The sequence below is a fragment of the Danio aesculapii genome, chromosome 9 (assembly GCF_903798145.1).
Source record: "Danio aesculapii chromosome 9, fDanAes4.1, whole genome shotgun sequence".
Taxonomy (NCBI): Eukaryota; Metazoa; Chordata; class Actinopteri; order Cypriniformes; family Danionidae; genus Danio; species Danio aesculapii.
In genome coordinates this window covers 25,228,983-25,252,980 of record NC_079443.1, presented here as the reverse complement: position 1 = coordinate 25,252,980, position 23,998 = coordinate 25,228,983, and the positions used below count along the sequence as shown (strand labels likewise).

Sequence of the window (23,998 nt, the reverse complement as noted above, 5' to 3'; positions counted from 1 at the left end):
GCGGTGGCGCAGCGGGTAGCACGTTTTGTCAGGTCGCTGGTTCGAGCCTCGTCTGGGTCAGTTGGCATTTCTGTGTGGAGTTTGCATGTTCTCCCTGTGCTGGTGTGGGTTTCCTCCGGGTGCTCTTGTTTTCCCCACAAGTCCAAAAACATGCAGTACAGGTGAATTGGGAAGGCTAAATTGTCCGTAGTGTATGTGTGTGAATGTGTAGTGTATGGTTGTTTCCCAGTGATGGGTTGCAGCTGGAAGGGCATCCGCTGCGTAAAACATATGCTGAATAAGTTGGTGGTTCATTCCACTGTGGCGACCCCTGATGAATAAAGGGACTAAGCCGAAAAGAAAATGAATAAATGAATTATTGAATGAATGAAAAATAATAAAAATGTACAATAAAGAAATATGAAAAGATACTTAATTTTAAAAGATAAATTTTTTATCATATATCATTACATTTTTTTAGAAATCTGTTAAAACTTGTTTCAAATTAAAACTGAAGCTTATAGGCAAATAACAAACTGGCCGGTACATTCAACTTTCCCCAGTCAGAATTATGCCATTTGAGTAATAAGAACATTTCAAACATAATAATAATAATAATAATAATAATAATAATAATAATAATAATAATAATGCAACTTTTGGTCTTTTTAACCACACAACCCCCCCTTGGCTACAGGCCTGATTATTTCATTTAACTTAATAAATTGTATGACGAGAGTATTAATTAATAATATATTTTAATAGCAGTTGTGGGGTTGTGGGGGCTGGGGGTTGTTTGATTCACCCGTCCCCACCAATGTCAAGGGCAAACCCACGCCCTTGATGTAGGTCATGTACATTTAATTTATTCATTTTCACATTGTCAGGTTAAAACTGCCCACAGCAGAGCTAAATTAAAGGCTCATGATAAATCTGTAGAGTTCTAACAAAATTCAAAGTACAGAGAGACTGGTTGATCCAACACTGAAATACAGTATTATTTAACCAAAAATTTAGTCATCTGGCCTAAATTTTATGAGTATTCTTGTACTTTTCAGTAATTGCATTGCTTTTTAACACATCAAAGTGTGATATTTGTCTGAGAATGATCAACTATCCACTTTTCCGCTTATCTCACTGAACTTGTGTTATACAGTTTTCACTTTTCCTGTGTATCACAAAATATTAAAGCATATTTATTCATCATGTAAATATGTTTTATGATTCTAGACTGGTAATATTGAACCTGATGCAACTGTAACTGGTTTACATTGAGTTTTATTTTCCCAAACATTTGGTTAACATTTGGTAATGCCTCCTGATTATAAGTAAATTTACAAGTATGTCAACCATAGGAAAGTATAACAACTAGTACAGTATCAGCAGACTGTTAAAATAGCAAATTGAAATACTTTTAGAGATACGTATAGTGTGTAGGATGTCTGTTCGGGAAAATAAACAAATAAATAAATTGTACAAGTACAAGGCAATGAAATGCAGTTTCGGGCTAACCAGCAGTGCAATAGCAGCAAGTGCAGGATATAGATATAAGTTATAAAGTGCAGTTATAGAAAAACTATGGTGATATTTACAGATGGATGTACTATGAACATTATATACAGGTTGTATTAGCTATGAACAGAGATTACCAATTAAAAAAAACTATTTTATTGTAAATAGTAATAATAAAACCATTACTCTGACTGCTAGATGAAGTTGTGAAGTTACTTCAGCGGGGTGTCTAAAGTGGGGCATCAATATAAAGTGTTATCATTATTGTTCAAAATTAGAAAAAAAAAATTAAATCCCAAAGTCCAATTTTCCAAAGTTACTTAGCTTGATACTACACAACTTTTTATATTCCACATAGACATGCAAGAAAACTCATATGGCATGTTTGTGATTATTCAATCCTCGCCAAGGATACAAGTTGAGATGGAGGAGTGTAAGATGAAAGAAAAAAAATTTGCTTTGGTTTGTTACATCACATACCAAATAAGGAACACACACCAAATACGGCATTGGGTCTGTTTCTCGTTTATGACTCTCTCACTCTCTTTTTCCTTCTCTTTATGCTTTTTCCTTCTCTCTGAAAAAAGAAGCAAGCAGAGGCGTGGAAAAATTTGGGTGGCTTTTCTCCAGGATTCTCTGAGTTGTGTGTTCTGTCCCGGGCAGGAGTGAGTGGCACTTCTTCTCTGGAGAGCACACAGACCAGAGTCACAGAAGAGCTAATCAGCATTGCCTCTGCCTGACACATCCAGAACAACTCACAGAAGGAAAATACCTGGAAGATAATGACCTAACAGTTGTCTTTTTGCAGACGATTGAATATCCCACAGAAAGAGCGGAATACGTCGCTCTGAATTCTATATTCCAGAGGTAATTATGTTTTTGTAAAAGTGCTAAAATTCAGTTTGCTGTTGTGTGGTGTATGCTTTTGGTTTTGTATTGCTTATCCAATGCACATAATGTGTAGGAGGTTTTACTTCTTAATTATAGTTTAAATGCTTAGAATTAGTACTGTAAATTCCAGTGCTTTGGGAAAAAGGGAAATTTCTTGCACCGCAGGAAGAGGCAAAGCAGAAGAGTGCAAGCGTGCTCTGATAATAGAAAACATGAGGAGGGGCTATGTGCTGTAAAAATGAGTTAAGACTGAGAAATTCGGTAGAAATGTTTCTGAGACTGCTGTTACAGCAAGTGATGGTGATTTGGCTGCACATAATCTTCTTTGGTTACCTTGTCCTTTTTATGTGAAGAATGCATACTTTTTAGAAGCGTATTTTGCTGAATTGTCCTTATAAAAGGCTGGTTGAGTTGTGTTGTTTTTGGTTTGATCAAGATAACACTGATTATAACCTTGTTTAAACAGAAGCAAGAGGCAGAACAAGTCAGGAAGCACATTTCACTGTGGGTACTTTTCAAAACCACCTTCTGTCCAGCACTGTATAAAGACAGAGTGATGTGAGAAACTTTTTCCACTGTCTCTGCCAGATGGACAAAGAATGTTGGGAGAGTTAAAGCTGAGGCATTAAACTTAAGCCAAGCAGAACCAGATGTGGACCCTTCAAAATACTAGAAAACATAGATCCATTGCATTTCCAATTAACATGTGCATGCCTATACAGTAGGCATAGTGTTCAAGCAGAATTATCACCTCAAACACACAGAATCATTCAGTACTAGTATACACATGGTATGGGGAGGTATACTCTGTGTAACTTTGATTGTATTTCTCTAGTAACAAGCTAAAGGTACAGTTTTTGCACAGTTTTTCCTTCCTCCGATGTTCTCTGCTATGTAAGATTTGAGAGAAGACTTATAAGGAGTAGCAGTTTTTTACACTTCAACCACTAGGGGACAATGTGGAGATGCTGTGATATGCGTTTGGCATTTTTTTCAATCTGTGTTCAAGAAGACAGAAATTGGTTTTGATTCAAACATATGTTTCTCATCTCATTACTGTTCCTTGGTCATTGAAACCTTAAAAACCATTAATGAATGAGGCAGCAAAATGTTGCTGGCAAGTCAAACCATAGAAAGAGATTTCAATGATTTGAAAGTTGTCTGACAAATATTGTTGCAGAGTGAAGTGACTTTTTTTTATGATTCTAAACTGTAGTTAATGTTTTTTTCATTATTTCTTCATGCATTATCTGCATGACAGTAATTTTCAGCAATATCCTGCAATTGCAAATTTGAAATAACTAGAGCAATTCAATGTGAAGTTGACAGATTTTTAAATTTTTATAATTCGCGTGGCTATCCAGCTGTGCTGGCATTAAATAAATACATTTTCCCTCCTTTTCTCCAACAAATTAACTCCAAGAAGAAAAAAACATGCTGTATTTAAAGAGTAGCTTGCATGATAAGTGTAATTAACATCTGAATTGAAACTTATTCTTTGCTTTCTAAATAGGATATTTAAATATTTAACATATCTGGACTGTTTAACTTAGCCAAGCCAAGATTACATTTTTTTTCTCCGATTATTTTTTTCATAGGATTCACCTTACTTTAGCATTTACATCACAATTGTTTTAATTAATATTAAGAATTATTAAAATGCATATTGTCTCATAATTATAGCTTTAAATGTGGCAGAAAACAATAAATTCCACTTAAAATTATTAGTGGATTGCAATTAATAGGTAAGTGTTTTGAGAGAAAAATATAATAATTTTATAAACTTCTGATAATGTGTCTTAAAAATGTATATAAATATTATCATTTAGAGGACTTTTCTGTTATTTCACAGAAAATGGCACAAAGTCTATATAAACATTTTCCTCTCTTTTGAATTGTAGCCTATCGAGGAAATTAGGGCTTGGTTCTCCAGCAATTTTCTCAAGTTAAATACTTACTAAACGTATTTAATTCTTACTAAGTACAATTTCACAAAATCCACCAATTTTTCTCTTACCATTGGCAATTCCACAGTCTCTATCATTGTTTAAGGTTAAATGATTAGTTCACACAAAGAATAAAATTAGACCATCAATTAACTAATTTGCTGAGAAACTCAAGAATCCAAATTTAGTTATTTTATGGCTCCAGGGGATGAATAAGCAAAGTTTTCTGTAGCAAATCAATGCACTTTTGTTAAAATAGTTTTCACATTTAACACCACCACTTGGACAGAAGTATGCATTGTGCATGTGCCATTTAATTGAACACAAAAGTGCCATGAAGAAAAATAAACAAAATGCTAGTCTCAAACAAGCAAGCAAACAAACAAACAAACAAACAAACAAACAAAAAACAGCTCCTCTAAAGGTCTCTTCATGACTTAAATCTTTGCCCTCCATTTTTAAAAAACAAATCATTGTTTTTTTATATTTTGTTTACATTGTTTATTTATTTTTTTTACTTCTAATTCGTGACACTAAGCTTAAGTCATATGTCATCCACCAGAATGGACTCATACTCATACTTATATAGACCAGTTGATCTATTTTCTGAAATTGATAGAAATTATCATTTTTGTCTTTCAAATTCATCAGTAGTTAGCAGAAGTTTAAAAATAAAATGCAGAATTACCATTTTACATTTTTGTAACAGACCATAGGGTGAGGGTGACCCACAATGACCACAGGGTGAGCGCCACCTGCTGGCCTCACTAACACCTCTTCCGACAGCAACCTAGCCCTGGTTAGCTTCAGTGGGCAGCCATGTGAGAGCTGCAGATAACTAGCTGCTACTTAAAAGCACATACATTGTAATGGAAAATTCAGTGAACCAACAGTATAAAATGATCTGTTATTTTTTCTAGAGCACTGTGTAATAGTGGCCTTTTTGTGTATTAGCATATTGGTACTTGGCCACAAACCATAAAACTAGTTCACTTGTACCATGACTTAAGGCTTTGTACAAGTAGTATAGACTTAAGGTAGACTTAAGGTCTAGCAGCTGAGATTGATGTGATTTTAAGCATGTCATTTCCCTGTAGTCCTCCAGTTTAATAGTTATGAAGACATACTGTGACCTTTCAGAGTGTGAATTTGAGCTCAGCATGGAAAGGACATTCTGTGTTCTGGCATCCATCTGTCCACATGTTATTGCATATTTGTTTGTGTTCATTTTTTCACTTATGGACTGCTCAGTGGCTTTTATTGGCAAGTGAGGACAGCTGATGTGGGAAGAAATCTTTTTAAAAATCCTGAAATCTGACAGCTGTGTGGATTTGGCTCATAAAGTGGAAACAGGTCACATAAATGTACTGTTCTGCCAAATCCTTTTCTCTCCTCCTAAAAGTAAGCGCAAACAGTCCTAAGGTATTTTAGAGAATGTTTATGTCATATTTTATGGGATAAGATGAGAACACAAACAACCCAATAAGTGACTATATTTAGAATATTGATCGTTTGATACCTATAATTTGATAGCAAAACATTATCAATCTTTGCAAAGTAATGACAGAGTTGTAGAAGATCTTGTGAAACAGTCAATCTGCCTCTTTAGGACACTGCGTGAGAGTAAAAAAGATCCTGAAGTTTATATGCTTTTTTTTTTGTTCCATAAAAACAGTTTTGTTGTTTCCCCCTCTAGCTGTCTATTCTGACGCTTTTGTGGACTATGAGGAAGAGCCAGTTATTACTGTATGCCCTCTGGGGTGTAATGGCTTTTGGCCTATTCCCAAAACTTGAAGCTCAAGATGGTAAGTTTATTTAATTTACATTTTTTTTTGGTCTTAAAATGTGTACTTGAACATTTAACCTCCTGTTTAGGTGAAGCATAATTATTTTACTGTGCCACAGACAGTGCACAAGTTGATTGAGCAGAGTGCTTAAAATTACTCTCATTTTTGTCTTTGCTCTATTGGTAAACATTCTGTTTTATTACCCTGTTTGTTAACACTTTATAATAACTACACACTGTAAATCATTAATAAGCATTAGCAAATAAGTAACTCATTATTTGTTAAGAATTAATTCTACATTAATAGACGTTAGTAAGCAGTTCATAAATACAGCTACAAATAGCCATTAGGTTTTTAATAGTCATTTATAAGGGATTTATAAAGCATAAATAGTCCTCACTTTAGATTAGGTCACACAGCTGGATGAAATTGGGTTAATAAAGTATTTATTAACATACAAATGGCTATTAGTTAATGCCTGCATAATAAGATATCCAAATTTTTTAAGTTGAATGGTTTATTATTCATTAACTTATGCATTCTGAATGATCTTAAGAAACCACCATCTACTCTTAAATAACTACTTTGTAAATAATGTTTAAATATATATATAAATAAATAAATAAATATTTACTACTTTGCAAATAAAATACTTAATTTAGTAATGACAAATTAATTATTAACAAATTATGCACATTCTGCATGTGCTTGTCAAGAATACAGCATGTGTGGCTGTAGTTTTAAACTGCATACCAATGTCAATTAATGTAGAGCTAATGCTTACAAAATAATGAACTAACTATTTGCTAATGCTTAATAAATGATTCGTAGTGTGTAGTTATTATTAAGTTAACCACTATTTGTTCAACATATGATCATTATAGAACTCCTTCAATGCTGGTCACAAGTATAACAGTTTATTGAAGACAGTAAGAAGAAATATCTTTACCAAAATAGTATCTACAAAATAGAATAGAGTATATAGAGTTAATTAATACTCTACAGCATAGGTCTCAAACTCGATTCCTGGAGGGCCGCAGCTCTGACTATTAAGCAAGTGTGAGTTGGAGGTGGTTGGAGCTAAACTGTGCAGAGTTGAAGCCCTCCAGAAATTGAGTTGAAGACCATTGCGCTACAGGGAATTAAATAATACTAGACTATTTAAGAGTGTACTTTGTTTAGAACTGTTAAATTATCCAAAAGGATCCAACCGATAACTGGGTCTCAAAAGCTACTGTCATCATTGGGAACAAGCAGATCCAGTAAAAGCTGCCTATAGGTAATTTATGCAAAATGCCACCCCCAGCCCCCGTAAATAACCTGATTAACCGTTCCACAGACTTTTAACATGATATGTTTGTCACACAGACATATTTTCTGCATGTTGTGACTTGTCTCTTTTTGTAGTGCTTATATGTAGAGACATAAGATAATAATGATATTTATAACACAATTTCAGAAACATCAACATCCATCTTCTTCCTCTACTATTATTCATTTACTCATTTATCCATCCATTTTTCTACTAAATTCTCGAGAGTCCGGAAAAAACAATTCACTGATCCCTAAATTCTTTGACAAGGTGTCACCAGTTTGTTTCTGGGACTTTAGAGATCATCAGTAGCTGATGATGGCTAACCACCAGTACAGCTTATATCTTGGGAGCTTGATGTCTGATTCTAATGTGTTTGTGTGCTGACTGTCTTCACTGTGTAACCAGAGCAGTAAAGAAAATTTCTGCACTATGAAAACAGTGATGAACCTGAATGTTCTCATCTTTGAGTTTTTCACTTAACTAAAGGCTAAAGGGCATATTTAACAGTTTTTCAAAAATTAAAGACCTCGTATTTTTTAAATGAAAGAATGTATGCTTTTCATGTGCATTTACATTTTGCCGTTAAGCAATTTGTAATGTACCGCTGAATGTTCACAACCTTCCCTAATCCTAATATTACCTCAAAAGATTATCATATGACAAAACTAGATATAGTCTGGCTAAACCATTTGTTTCTATAGAAATGTTGTTATTACTTAGTGCAATTGTGTGAAGTCTTTAGAAGTCCAGGCAAATTTAATGAAGTAACAGCAAAAGTACTTTTTAAAGGTCCAAAGATGAGACAAAAGGGTCATGACTGGTGCTGTAATCACTGAATACTGTAACAAGAGTCTGCATGGTCTGTCTGAACACACGAAGATGGAAGGATTTCAGTTGATCATACACAGAAACTTCATACTATACATGCAGATACCCTAAACACACTGTACTGTAAAACCCCACAACATAATTCTAAACTATTTTAGAGCATGAAATTAAGAAAGCATCTTCCTTGGTTCAGCAGACATGCAGTATAATATGTTTGTGTTGTGTTTTTATGATGGATTGTAATTATCCATGATTATGTTTTATGCTTGCACCCTTCCCCTGTCTCCTTCTTTCTGTTTTTTAACCCACACTTTTGGCATTATATTTTGTTTGTCTCTCTGTCCTCTCTCCACTTCTTCAAAGCCCCTGGGACAGCTGACCTTGTACTCTTAATTGACGGATCAGAGAACGTTGGAGCTACCAACTTCCCCTTCATCAGTGGTTTGGCTGCCCAAGTGATTGAGGGGCTTGCTGTGGGCAGGGATGCAATTCGTGTAGCCCTTGTGCTTTATGGTGCTGACCCTGAGATTAAGTTCTATCTCAATAGCTATGAAAACAGACAGAGTGTCCTCAGTGCTATCCGGGGGCTTAAATACCCTGGTGGGGAGGCAAATCTGGGGGCTGCATTGCAAGAGGTGGCAGACAGTCTGTTGGGCGAAGACGCAGGAGGCAGGGCAGAGGAAGGGGTCCCCCAGGTACTGGTGGTGATCAGTGCTGGGGAGTCCGCTGATGATGTCAGTCAGAGCGAAAGGGCCCTAAAACAGGCCAGTGTGTACATCTTTGGTATTGCTGCTGGTGATTCTGCTTCTGCCCAACTGGAAGCTATTGCTACAGACAAAAGCTTTGTTCTGTCGGCTCCTGATGTCAGAACAGTCTCAAGCATTGGTGACCAGATACTGCCTTACATTAATGGGGTCGCCCAGCGCAACATTGTGGTTCAAACAGATTTCACAGAAGGTATGTAATTACTGTATGAGGGGATTCTATAGAGAAACTGAAGAAAAGGAAATCATTGCAGTGCTTTGTCACGGTCAGGACATGTTAACATATTATATTCTATTTAATATACAATATTTAGACTAAACTAAAATTAGTCAGCATTATAAGAGGAGAGGGACTACACTCAAAAACATGTCTTGTATTTTTAATTTCAGGATATAATTTAATTATGGTAATTGTAGTGGTATTTATATTCATGTTTTGCAACAAATAATCACTGAATGCTAATCCATATATATTATTTTCTAACATTATTTATCTATCTTCACTTAATAGCAAGTAAAGGAAAGGTGATTTTTATCACACTATATCTGTATATATATATATATATATATATATATATATATATATATATATATATATATATATATATATATATATATATATATATATATATATGAATATAAATGGGCTAACCATCAGTGTTGCCAGATTGGGTAGTTTTGAATTTATTTTTGCGGGTAAAAAATTACATAGGCGGGTAGTGAAAATTTGGGCGGTTTTGCAACGGCGTGCCCGCCAGCCCCAGTCTGCCCTCATACACCAGTTTTGATCCCCCAAAGAGATGCCATAGCCCCCGTTCTTCGCATACATACGCTTACAACAGTGTAGAAATGCTTGTGATCTCCCTTCCCGACACGACATCCCCCCAACCCATCTTGTAGGGCGGCGCTTTTTGGTTTTCAGTTTTTCGACAGCTTTTGGGCTGGAAACAGTCAGCAACATCTGGCAACACTGCTAACCATACAGTATGTCCTATTTTGGTTAGAATTTGCACAATGACTAATCAGTACTATTTTTTCTTCCTCCTTTTAGCTTTGGCTGTTGGGCAGAGAGATGTAATTTTTCTCATTGACAGTAGCTTGGGTAGCATCGGAATCAATGCAGTGCGTGAATTCATCAAAAGGTTTATTGACACCGTACCAATTGGCCCAGATCAGGTACAGATTGGAGTGGCCATGTTTTCCACCATCCCAAAGATGGAGATTGATCTAAACTCATTCAATTCAAAAGAGTCTCTGATCTCTGCCCTTGGGAAAATTAAACCCAAACCTTCGGCTGAACTCAACATTGGTGCAGCCCTGGATTTTGTGAGGACCAACATGTTCAGAGCTGAGAGGGGGAGTCGCATTCAAGATGGAGTGCCACAGCTTTTATTGCTCTTGACCAGTAAAAAATCCAAAGACAGTGTCCAACAGCCAGCTGAAGCCCTTCGACAAATGGGTGTTCTGACTTTGGCTGCAGGTTCCAAAGCTGCTCAGGAAGCAGAGCTCAAGGAAATAGCTTTTGACGACAGTGTGGTTTTCATGTATAGAGACTTCAGGTTGTTGTCACGCAACTTCAGAGAAATTATCTCCCCTCTCACTACATTGTCTGGTGTTGTTGTGACAGAGACTCCAACTGAAACAGGTAGGTCACAAGCACATTTATTTAAAAATAAACAAATTGTAGGATAATATATTGCTCATAAACTACTCTATAAAATTCTGTATATATAATAAAACTATTTAGTTATGCATGTTTGTATGTATTTATTTATTTTTATTTACTTACTGTTTTAGCCCATTGATTCTGACCTAAAGCACAAACTGAGATTATTTTGGTTATATCAAATCCTCTAGGACCAATTGTGGAGGTTACAACAGTCCACACACAAAAAGTTGTCCGAGACATTGTCTTCATGGTGGATGGATCTAACTATGTTGGAAATAACCTGCGTTTTGTGATGGACTTCATCAATGGTGTGGTCAACAAGCTAGACGTTCGACCTGATAGGGTGCGCATTGGACTAATGCAGTTTGCTGAGGGGCAGCGTACAGAATTTTATCTGAATTCTCACAACACCAAACAAAATGTGCTTTCTGCCATTGCACGGTTAAGTTTGATGGGAGGAAGTGCACTGAACACTGGTGCAGCCCTGAAATATGCTCTAGATAACCACTTCCAACCCTCATCTGGGTCTCGTAAAAGAGAAGGGGTCCAGCAGGTACTGGTGCTAATAACAGGAGGCCCATCTCAAGATGGTGTCAAAAGGATTGCAGACCAAGTGGCTATAGAAGGTGTTTTGACATTTGCTGTTGGAGCTGGCCAAGTGGAAGAGACTTTTCTGAGAACTATTGCTTTTATTGACTCTTTGGCGTATTACAGAAGAAATTTTGCTGACTTGTCGAGTGTTGTTAAAGAAATGATGACACCGCTCATCACTTTTGTTGGGGAGACTGATAACATACCAGGTGAGCTGAAGCACCTTCTTATGAAATACATTTCCAAAACTGCATTCAAAATCATAATTATTAATTTAAAAAGAACAGAATTATCCCTTCACCCTTATAATTAGTGTATTAGTGTACTTTTTAACGTGGTGATTATTATGAAACATCAGCAGCCTAAAAATATCTTTTTTTTCCTAATAGTGGTCACCACAAATAATGAACTAAGAACATTTAGTTGCTTATAGTTTCTAATATAGTTTCATGAAAGAAAAAAAAAAAATTTAGGAGAAACATCTAAGCATAATTTCTATAAGATTAGTTTTTTGCAGAACTGGAAAAAAAACACACAGAAGTTTTGTTACATTTTCAGTTAATAAATTTAGATGGGGGCAGCATGATGGCGCAGTGGGTAGCACAATCACCTCACAGCAAGTAGGTCGCTGGTTCGAGCCCTGGCTGGGTAAGTTGGCATTTCTGTGTGGAGTTTGCATGTTCTCCCCGTGTTGGCGTGGGTTTCCTCCAGATGCTCCGGTTTCCCCCACAAGTACAAAGACATACGCAATAGGTGAACTGAATAAGCTAAATTGACTGTAGTGTATGTGTGTGTGAATGCAAGAGTGTATGGGTGTTTCCCAGGACTGGGTTGTTATTGGAAGAGCATCCACTGCGTAAAAGGCTGTATAAGTTGGCGGTTCATTCCGCTGTGGCGACTCCTAATTAATAAAGGGACTAAGTTGAAAAGAAAATGAATGAATGAATAAATGAAATTTAGATGTATATATTGAGTATATGATAATACATTCATTCATTCATTAATTTTCTTTTCGGCTTTGTCCCTTTATTAATCTGGAGTCGTCACAGCGGAATGAACTGCTAAATCATCCAGCATATGTTTTTACGCAGCAGAAGCCCTTCCAGCTGCAACCCATCACAGGGAAACATCCATACATACTCATTCACACTCATACACTACTGACTATTTACCCTACCCAATTCACCTATACTACATGTCTTTGGACTTGTGGGGAAAAAGCAGAGCACCCGGAGGAACCCACGCAAACACAGGGAGAACATGCAAACTCCACACAGAAACACCAACTGATCCAGCCGAGGCTCAAACCAGCGACCTTCTTGCTGTGAGGCGACCCACTGCGCCACGGTGCAGCCATGATAATACACATAAAATAATAATAATATTGATAATAGTAATAATAATAATAATAATAATAATAATAATAATAATAATAATAAACTCTGCAATGGGAATTACCCAATGTCACAGTTATTGCTTACTTTTATTGCAGATGTTAACGAAAGGAAACAAATATACCAGTGAATTATTTATTTGTATCCTTTGGTAACAATAGATGGGAAAAACATGCTGTGAGGGCACTTCTCTGTCCTAGATGTTCAAAAGTTGGACTGTTTTTCATTCGTATTTTTAATTTAGATTTTTTTACAGAAATTCCAACCCGTGGTCCCTCTGGTGGAGAAAGGGATGTTGCATTCTTGATCGATGGCTCTGATGATGTCAGAGGTGACTTTCCCTATATCCGTGACTTCATTTCCAGAGTGATTGAGCCTCTTGACATAGGAATTAATAAAGTAAGAGTGTCTGTTGTCCAGCATAGTGATAGACCAAGCCATAACTTCTTCCTCGACACTTACGAAACCAAAGATGAGGTGCTGAGAGCTGTAAATGGGCTCACTCTGGTAGGTGGCAGAGGTCTGAATACTGGTGCTGCCTTGACTTTCATGAAAAACACAATCCTGTCACAAGCACATGGCGGTCGAGCTGGACAAAATGTTCCCCAATTTTTGATCGTTCTAACTGGTGGAAGATCAAGAGATAGTGTCAGAGAGCCTGCGGTTGCCCTGAAGGCTGAGGGAGTTGTACCTTTTGGTGTTGGAGTGAAAAATGCAGATCCTAAAGAGATTGAGGCCATCTCTCACAATCCATCATTTGCTTTCAATGTGAAGGAATTCAGCCAGCTCAACACTGTCCAGGAAAAGCTCAAGAACTATGTGAACTTTCAAGATCAAGACCTGACGCAATTTCTAGAGAGAGGTAAGAAAACTTGTGCTTTTTATTTTGCTGTGGTCTTCTTCATGCTACGCTCTTCTGTGTTTCTGAATACGGTTTCTCTTACTGCTGGTGCGCTGTTTTTGCTGATGCCGAAGAAGTAGCAAAAGAAATTGTGTTCCTTTTGGATGGATCCAGTTCTACTAAAAGGGCATTTAATGCAGTGTGATTTTCTTCAAAAAGTTGTTGAGAAAATTAAGGTTGAGGGGAATAAATACAGAAAATACGTGGTTCAGTACAGTGACAACTCAGTGGATGAGTATTATTGGAAAATTACTCAACAAAGAGAGAGGTTCTAAATGCCGTAAAGGTCATGTAACACAAAGGTGAACAAATATCTAGCACAGTTGCAGCCCTCCAGTTTGTGAGGCAGCAGGATTTCACTTCTTCATCTGGTAGATAACTTTTAAGAAATTCCTCAATTGCTAATATTGTTGACTAACAGACCATCTACAGTAGTTGTGAAATAATAGGAGCTTCCATTGCTCTTACACATCTTAAAATTGTGACAGTCAGCATTAGCGTGGAAAATGCAGATTTAAATTAGCTGAATACTGTATCATTCCAGTCTCAAATCATTGATTTGCTGAACTTCTTTTAGTAGAATCAGAAATAAATTGAACCTTAAAGCATACCCGCAAAAGATCTGGATAAATTAATAAAATGGAAGTTCTGAATTCAGACAGTAATACCTTACACTTAAAGCAAACGATAACAATTTTTTGGTTAAATTTTAGTTCCTTTTAAAGATTGTTAATATGGATAAGAGTGCCTGCTGAATTACCTATTTTAAATTTGTATTAAATCCTTTATAGAAACTGCTAATTATAGAATGATGTTGGTTAAAATTACGATTTTTTTTCTTTCTTCTTCAGTGTTTTTGCATGGCTTCCATGTCTTTAGTTGGCATCTTTTGCATACAAAGATGTTCATTCCGCTGGACTATTTTGAACTATTTTCATTTGGAAGAGCATTTTCTTATTCAATGCTCTTCACCTCCTGACCCACAAAATTGTTTTGAGGGGTCGATGTCACTGATGCTCCTTGATTTGCCTGCATATTGAAACAGCTGATGTTCTGTCAATTCTTTTGCAATTCAATTTATATATTGAATGAGTCAAATATATTCCAATATCCTTTATTTTTCTTTTCTTGGCCACTTGCCTTATACAGGAATTAACAAACGGGATATAGTTTTTCTCCTTGATGGCTCAGATGATTCAAGAAATAATCTTCTTGCCATCCGTGAGTTTATTCGGAGAATGGCTTTGGATCTTGACATTGACCAGGACATTGTTCGAGTTGCTGTAGTACAGTACAGTGAAGACTCTTTGATTCACTTCTTACTTAACACTTACAATAGTAAGAAAGCTGTACTTTATGCCATTAATGGCCTTACAGCAAAAGGTGGAAGAACCATAAACACTGGGGCAGCTCTACAGTATGTCAGGGACCATGTTTTTACTACTGCTTCTGGAAGTAGGCATTATCTAGGAGTCCCTCAGGTTTTGATTGTTATGACTGGTGGACGGTCCATTGATCAGGTGGCAGGTCCTGCTGAAGATCTCAAAAATGTTGGCGTGTTGTCCATTGCCATTGGAATAAAGAATGCTTTAGAGTCAGAGCTCCAGACCATAGCATTTTCACCTAGATTCATTTTTAATCTTCCAGTCTCTGGTGAACTTTTACATATTCAGCCGGACATCCTCTCCTTTATCAAATCCAAAATGGGGATTGAACCCCCTACTATTATTGGTAAGAATAACCACACTTGCATTTTTCTTTACATTCAAGCTTTTTCTTTTGACTTTCAGCATTCGATTGTTTGGAATTAAACTTCATTAAAATCTCATTCTTTCACTTAACTGCCTGTTTTAATAATGATGCCATTTATTGATTGATTCAACCTTTTTAACATCTCAGTTAACGAATGGCAGTTAATGGTCTTTGCACCTAAATATTCACTATTTATCTTTTGCTTTGTCAATCACTGAAATTTGTTGTTCCACTGGTTATCTTAACCATGGAAGATTCTTACTACTTGTGGAGATTTCTTTCAGTATAAGCTCTGGTCTGAGCCAATGATTTTTCAATCATTGTTGGCATTTCATCCTTGTTCTTCCTTATTTCTTAACTAGCTGGTTAATTACACTAGTAATTAATCAGAAACTCAAATATTGAATATTAGATGTTTCAAACATTTATTTTTTTTTAAAGTAAAAAACACACACATAGCAACATATATAGGGGCTCATGGATTGTAAATCTGTCTACATTCATTGTTCAGATTTGAATTTTTATTGTTTATGACAGAGGTGGGACGGTTCAGAAAACTTTAGGTTCAGTTTGATAACAAAGTTTTGTGGTCACAGTTTTCAGTATGATTCAGTAAACGATATCCCCTATTGCAACACATATATCATTTAAAAATATCATACATCAGCATTAAATACATAGCCTTATATCTTTTATACAATATTTGAAAAAATCAACATAGGCTCATTCTGAAAACATAGCCTTATATACATTTCTGGAGATTGCTAATTATGTAGTCTGAAGTACGTATGGCTGCATGGGCCATGTATTTTAATACAGTGTTAGAGTTTTAACAAAGTATTTTGTTGTCGATTTATGGTAATTATAGCATGTTAATTTTGGCTGCTGTCATTTTTTCCAATAAAGTCCAATATTATGTGCTTTCACTTTAGACTTTGGCTCACTGTTAAATATGGGTATGCTGACATTATGTTAAATGCATTCCACAGTTATGTTAAAGTAAAAGAACATGTTGAATAATAAAAAAAAAGCATTTGCATTTGTGGGCTGAGAGATAGATGAGCACAAATGCTAGTATTGAGTTTCTGCCATATCGTGTGCTGGAATTCCTAAACTGGTATAACCTGGAACATGTGAGTTACTGTAGCAGCATTAACTGCGAAAGAGAGGTTGTAAGCTCTGTATAAATCAAAAAAAGTTAATCCATGATGAGACGGAATAGGCTGAAGTGGGTAGTGACAATAGTAACACATCAACTAACTGCTTCAAGGGTCTGAAATGCATCTGTGCTGAGTGAGTGGCTAAGAAGGAGAGAGAGAGAGAGAGAGAGGGGGGGGGGGGGGGGGAGAGAGAGAGAGAGAAAGAGAGAGAGAGAGAGAGAGAGAGAGAGAGAGAGAGAGAGAGAGAGAGAGAGAGAGAGAGCACTGCAGTCAGCAGGTATCCATAGAGCGGGATCACAAATTCCAGTCAGATACTAAAACAAAACAAAAAACACATGAACCAAACAATACACTTGCTTACTGAACCATGATAAGAGAACCAACTGTTCTATATATATATATATATATATATATATATATATATATATATATATATATATATATATATATAAATATATATATATTTATGAACCGTCCCATCCCTAGTAAATACTATTGAAAAGTAACAGTGTGTTACATGTGCTATACCATATGTAGCTTGCTGGTGATGTCATTTTAATTAAGCCATTTAATTTTCACCCTAGTTGAATTGGATGCATCTCAAAGAGACATTGTCTTTATCCTGGATGGTTCTGATGACACCAGGGATGCATTTAAACAAATGTGTCATTTTGTTCAAAGAGTGGTGGACAAACTTAATATTGGGCCAAGCAGAGACAGAGTGTCTGTAGTCCAATACAGCAGAGAGCCACAGGTCCATTTTTACTTGAACACACATGCCACAAAACAAGAAGTTCTCAATTCAGTTGAGAGTCTGCAGCACCAGGGAGGAAATCTCCTCAACACAGGAAGAGCCCTTGAATATGCAAAAAACAACCTATTCGTGGCCCCTTCTGGGAGCAGACTCCTGGAAGGGGTTCCTCAGATTGCTGTGCTTGTGACCGGTGGAAGGTCTCAGGATGATGTTAGAACTCCAGCTGCTGCTTTGAAACGGGAACAAATTGTACCATTTAGTATTGGCAATCAAAATGCAGATGTCATTCAGCTCCAGGAAATCTCATATACTCCTGCTAATACCCTTATTGTTCCTCAATTTGATGCCCTTCAAACTATTGAGCAGAATCTTTTATCATACGTTAAAAGAGTTCCCCGTCAGCCCAGGAGGCTTCCATCATCTACAACAGGTAAGGAGTGTTATTAACATTACGATTATGAGGATTGTATATTTATTTACTTTTGCATATGATTGATTTAATGGTGTTTTGGGTTAGTTACATGATTGTATATATTTCTATATGTATCTGCAACAGATGCTGGAAAGAGAGATGTTGTTTTTTTAATTGATGCCTCTGATGACACAAAGGGAAGTTTCTCAGAAGTGAAAAACTTTGTTCAGGCTCTGGTTGAGAAACTGAATGTGGCACCAAGTAAAGATCGTATTTCAGTGGTCCAGTACAGTGATGACACAGTTTTTGATTTTCAATTAAATGCACATTCAACATTAAATGATGTTATAAGTCATGTGAAACGCCTAATCCATAAAGGAGGAAGGCTGCGTCACACCGGGGCAGCATTACAGTATATCAAGGACAACTTGTTTACTGCAGCTGCAGGGAGTAGACATTTGGAGGGTGTGCCACAAATTCTAATTGTGCTGAGCTCTGGAAGATCTAATGATGACATACGTGGTCCAATCAAAGCTTTGAAAGACATTGGTGTCATTTCTTTAAGTATTGGTACTAAAAATGCTGATACACTTGAGTTACTAGCATTATCTCATCAACAAAACTACTTTTCCATTTCTGACTTTGGGAACATTCGTGACCTTCAGGAGAATATTTTAGCATTAATAAAAGAAGTATCTTACCAACACCTACCAAAAGTGATTACTCAGGTTTCTGGTAAGGCAAAATTCTTTCATTTTCTATTGTATGTGTGCACACTAGCATGATTTCTAACATGATTAGATTAGGCAAAATGCATTATCTAAAAGTGTAGAATGTGTTTTTAAAGTGTTCTACAATGGCAGGTATTTTCTGATTTCTTTATTGCAGAATCTGTCAAAAGGGATGTGGCATTTCTGATTGATGGTTCTGATGATTCGAAAATTGGTTTTGAGGCAATTCGCCGTTTTATTCACATGGTTGTTGAAAGTCTAAATGTGGAGGAAGATCTCGATAGGGTGGCAGTTGTACAATATAGTCGGGATCCCACAGCTAATTTTTATCTCAGCTCATATTCAACCAAAAAGGAGGTACTAAATTCCATACGCTCTTTGAGGCACAAAAGTGGAAGGCCACTAAACACTGGAGCTGCCATGCGGTTCATTAAAGAAAACATATTTACTCCATCCTCTGGAAGCAGACGCCATCAGCGTGTACCCCAAATTCTGTATTTATTTAGTGGTGGTAGATCTGCAGATGATGTTAGAATAATTTCACAGGATTTAAGAGAAAACAACATAAAAGTCTTTACAATTGGTACAAAAAATGCTGATACACTTGAGTTACAGACAATGTCTGTAACACCAGCTTATGCCTTTTCTGTTCCTGACTTCAACTCCATCAACAGCATTGCCCAAAGTGTTGTCTCTGTTTTGAGTGGTGATGAAATTCCTGAGATAAATCCAACTCCTGAGGGTAAGAACTTTGATAACTGATGTTTACTGAATGTTTTTATTCATGTTTCCTGAACATGTTGGCTTCTTTAGGATTGTTGTAAAAACATTTTCACTTTTATTTATTTTAGGCCAGGTTCTGGATGTAAGAAGAAATATTGTTTTTCTTATTGATGGATCTGATGATGCTAGTGATAGATTCACAGCTATACAAGAATTTGTGGTCAGTTTGGTAGAGACATTTGATGTTGGCCAAGAAAAAGATCAAATTGCTGTTGTGCAGTTCAGTAATACGGCAGCAACAAGCTTTAATCTTAGTACACACTTATCAACTTTTGAGGTGGCAAATGCTGTACGCAACCTCAAACCAAAAGGGGGACGACCACAATACATTGGTCAGGCACTACAATTTGTTAGAGATAAAATTTTTACCCCTAGAGTTGGAAGTCATGAAATAGGCACTGTTAGTCAAAATCTTGTGCTTGTGGCTGGTGGCAGATCCCAAGACTCTCCTCGCGGTCCAGCTAATGAACTAAAAAGTATGGGAGTTAAAATTTTTGCCATCGGGTCAAAGCTGGAAGATCTAATTGAAATGGAAGCCATTTCTACTCAGACAGATTATGCCATGGCTGTTTCTGATTTTCATGACTTTAGAAATGTCCGTCAAATCCTTTTGGCAAAGCTTACAGGAGTAAGAAAAAAAGGAGAATCCCAAGTTGATGGTAAGAATAAACAATAATGCATGATAAAACTTTATCAAGATTTAATGATTAATAAAAATACTAAGCAAAAAGAAAATCTAAATAAATAATTTAAAGCTGTGTCTGTCTAATCCTATAATTATTGTAATCCTAGGTACAGGATTTAAAAGGGATATTGCTTTTCTTGTGGATGGCTCAGACAATATAAGAAGAGGATTTCCAGAAATACGTGATTTTCTATACAATTTTATTTCAATTCTTAATGTGGGAATTGATAAAGACAGAATCGCATTAATTCAATATAGCAATGTTGCTGTCACAAATTTTTATCTAAATTCATTCTTAAGAAAAGAAGATGTATTAAATGCAGTAAAAGTGCTTAGTCATAGAGGTGGAAGACCCCTAAACATTGGATCTGCACTTCGATATGTCAAAGAAAATATTTTTATAAGTGCCTCTGGAAGCAGGCAAAAAGAAGGAATCCCTCAAATATTAATTCTGCTTACTGGTGGAAAATCAAGGGACAATGTCTCTGAAGCAGCCTTTGCTCTCAAACAAAGTGGTATATTAATATATGGAATTGGAGTACAGTACTCAGACTCTAATGAGTTACATAAAATTTTTTCTGAAAACAATGTGCTTTCATTGAATGACTTCAGTGAATTACCAAAAATCCAGGCAGAGCTACATGAAGCACTGAAACACAATATGAATTACATCAAAAAAGAACAAATCGGTAAGTGTTGCAGAAATTTTGCATTACAATTAGGCTAACATTTATATTAAAAAAAGAAAAAGTATTATTGTTAAAATTTAAAGTTAACATTTTGTTATTTCATATAATCAATTATAGAAAATAAACATTTGTTTTCAATCAACGAACAAGTAGTAAACTAGACATTGTAAACTTGTTACATAAATAAAAATGACCAACTTTTCAATGCAACATTTTTATTGCGTTTTTCATGTCAAAACTGTGGAAAATAATGTATTGTTTTTGACAATTTCACTCCTCAAAATGTGTTTCATAGCTGAGGTAGTTGGACTTAGGAGAGATTTTGTGTTCCTTCTGGATGGATCGGATGGAACTAGGAATGGATTCCCAGCAATGAAAGACTTTGTGCAAAGAATGGTGGAGAAATTGGAGGTTGCCGAGAACAGAGATCGCATTTCTGTTGTCCAATACAGCAGAGAAGCGGAGGCCAATTTCTATCTAAACACATACACGACAAAGGAAGAAATTCTTGATGGTGTCAGGGGTCTGAGGCACAAAGGAGGCAGACCCCTTTACACGGGGGCAGCTCTCCAGTACGTCAGAGACAATGTCTTTACTGCTTCCTCTGGCAGCAGGCGACTGGAGGGTGTGCCGCAGATACTGGTTTTGCTTAGCGGGGGAAGGTCATTTGACAGTGTCGATGCAGCAGCCTCCTCTCTGAAAGAGCTTGGCATCTTGACTTTTGGAATAGGATCCAGAGGCTCTGATAGCAGAGAACTGCAGAGAATATCATATGAACCCGATTATGCTCTGTCCGTGTCTGATTTCAGTGAGCTACCAAATGTCCAAGAGCAGCTGCTTGCCTCTGTACAGGTTACTTCAATTCCCGTCACTCCAACTTCACCGACTGTTACCGGTATGTGCAAAGCAGAACTTTAAAATACGCTCTGTCTTGCCTTTCCTCTTGATGTTCCTACTTATTTTATTTATTTGAACGAAAGATAGAGAAAGAGATTGCAGTAGAACCATTACCCACAGCTTAGACAGTTAATGAGCTGATGAACTGATATGGCATTCGTAAGGCTTAGATACTTTATCGTCATAACTATTTTGCTAATGATGCTGTCTTTCCCTCCCTCTTAGCTGAATACAGCACACCCAGAAAAGATGTAGTGTTTCTGCTGGACGGTTCAGATGGCACTAGGAGTTCTTTCCCAGCTATGCGGGACTTTGTGCAAAGAGTAGTGGAGAAATTCAACATAGGGGCAAACAGAGACCGCGTTTCTGTTGTGCAGTACAGTAGAGACGCTGAGGTCCATTTCTACCTGAATACCTACACAGCAAAAGCAGACATCTTGAACACGGTCAGAGGTCTGAGGCACAAAGGAGGCCGACCCCTCTACACGGGGGCAGCTCTCCAGTACGTCAGAGACAATGTCTTTACTGCTTCTTCCGGCAGCAGACGGCTGGAGGGTGTGCCACAGATACTAATCCTGCTGAGCGGGGGAAGGTCATTTGACAGCGTTGATGCAGCAGCATCCTCTCTAAAAGAGCTCGGTGTCTTGACCTTGGGAATAGGATCGAGGGGCTCTGATAGCCGAGAACTGCAGAGAATATCGCACGAAGCCAATTATGCTCTGTCCGTGGCTGACTTCAGTGAGCTTCCAAATGTCCAGGAGCAGCTGTTGGCCTCTGTGCAGACGGTTGCAACGTCCGACACTCCAACTTCCCCAACTCTCACTGGTATGTGCATGATAGAACTTCACGAGAGCTGGCTCAACGCCTGCGCCTCGTTGTTCACTGCAACAATTAATTGTGTGCAGCGAAACCATTACCCACAGCTTACATTGTCAATGAGGTGGTGATGTGACATTCTAAAGATGTTTTAAAATTTCTTACTGTTAATGACGCTGTCCTCTTTTACTAGCTGATGACACCATTCCCAGAAAGGATGTAGTGTTTCTGCTGGACGGCTCAGATGGCACTAGGAATACTTTCCCAGCCATCCGTGAATTTGTGCAGACATTAGTAGAGCAATTCAACGTAGAGCCAAACAGAGATCGCATTTCTGTGGTACAGTACAGTAGAGATGCTGAGGTCAATTTCTACCTGAATACCTACACAGCAAAAGCAGACATCTTGAACACAGTCAGAGGTCTGAGGCATAAAGGAGGGAGACCCCTCAACACGGGGGCAGCTCTCCAGTACGTGCGGGACAGTGTCTTCACTGCCTCTGCCGGGAGTAGGAAAAAAGAGGGTGTGCCTCAGGTTCTTATCCTCCTCACTGGAGGACGCTCAAACGACAACATAGATACACCTGCCTCTGCCCTGAAAGAAAGCGGGGTCTTGATCTTGGGTATCGGCACCAGAAATTCAAGCAGAGAGGTCCAGAGAATTACCAATGACCCTGCCTATGCACAATCCCTCAATGATTTCTCTGACCTTCCCGGTGTCCAGCAGCAGTTTTACAGCTCCCTCAACAATGTGCTTGTTCAAGTTAGGCCAATGACACCTACTGTTGCAGGTAAGACAGAATCTGCACACGGTTTATGTTAGCACAACAGGCATGGAGAATTAGCCTAGCAAGCCATGGGTTGGAACTCTTAGCGGTGTTTGCCTGTGCTAAAGTGTTTGTACATTAGCTTGTTTACTTTAGGCATAGTTTTCGCTGAATATCTCCTTCCAGTGTAGGTCCTATTTTGACAGATCGGCATCATTACATTAGGGCAGGTTTACCCTGACCAAAATTTAAGTTTACTTTAGAAGACGGTAATAGCATTTGACCATCAGACTGGCCGCAAAATAGCTGAAATTATGGGGAAGTTGTTACCTTTGTTGTAGCTGCAGACTAGAGGGCACAAAACGCCTGCTGTACACCCAATTAGGGATGACGAGTGCTCACATGACTTTGTGCTCCATTTCATTACCCATAGCTGAGCGAAGGATGGCTAGGAGGGATGTAGTGTTCCTGCTGGACGGTTCAGATGGCACGAGGAGCTCTTTCTCTGCAATGAGAGACTTTGTTGAAAGGATGGTGGAAAGACTGAACGTGTCTGAGAACAGAGACCGTGTCTCTGTGGTCCAATACAGCAGAGATCCAGAGGCTCATTTCTATCTGAACACCTACTCAAGAAAGGAGGACGTTCTTAACATGGTCAGGGGTCTGAGGCACAAAGGAGGGAGACCTCTCAACACGGGGGCAGCTCTGCAGTACTTGAGAGACAATGTCTTCACTGCCTCCTCTGGGAGCAGACGTGCAGAAGGTGTGCCTCAGTTGCTGATACTGCTGAGTGGCGCAAGGTCATTTGATAATGCTGACATACCAGCCTCATCCCTAAAGGAGCTGGGAGTGCTTATCTTTGCGATAGGGTCAAGGACCTCAGACAGCCAGGAGCTCCAGAGGATCTCCCAAGAGCCTAGCTACGCACTCTCAGTGAGTGACTTCACTGACCTTCCCAGTGTCCAACAGCAGCTTT

At 37.7% G+C, this 23,998-nt stretch overlaps 1 protein-coding gene across 1 annotated transcript; it reads left to right on the top strand.

Annotated features, from left to right (window-relative positions):
* Positions 1-2,071: 2,071 nt before the first annotated feature.
* Positions 2,072-23,997, top strand: LOC130234654 (collagen alpha-3(VI) chain-like; the record flags this gene model as incomplete). Its single annotated transcript, XM_056464895.1, has 16 exons — positions 2,072-2,358; positions 6,025-6,133; positions 8,622-9,215; positions 10,074-10,667; positions 10,880-11,491; positions 12,933-13,538; positions 14,727-15,308; positions 17,074-17,673; positions 17,800-18,390; positions 18,544-19,128; positions 19,238-19,828; positions 19,962-20,543; positions 20,839-21,438; positions 21,666-22,265; positions 22,450-23,046; positions 23,456-23,997. Coding segments are annotated over exons 2-16 (8,358 nt in total), but the record flags the coding sequence as incomplete, so codon positions are not given.
* Between the last annotated feature and the right edge of the window lies 1 nt (position 23,998).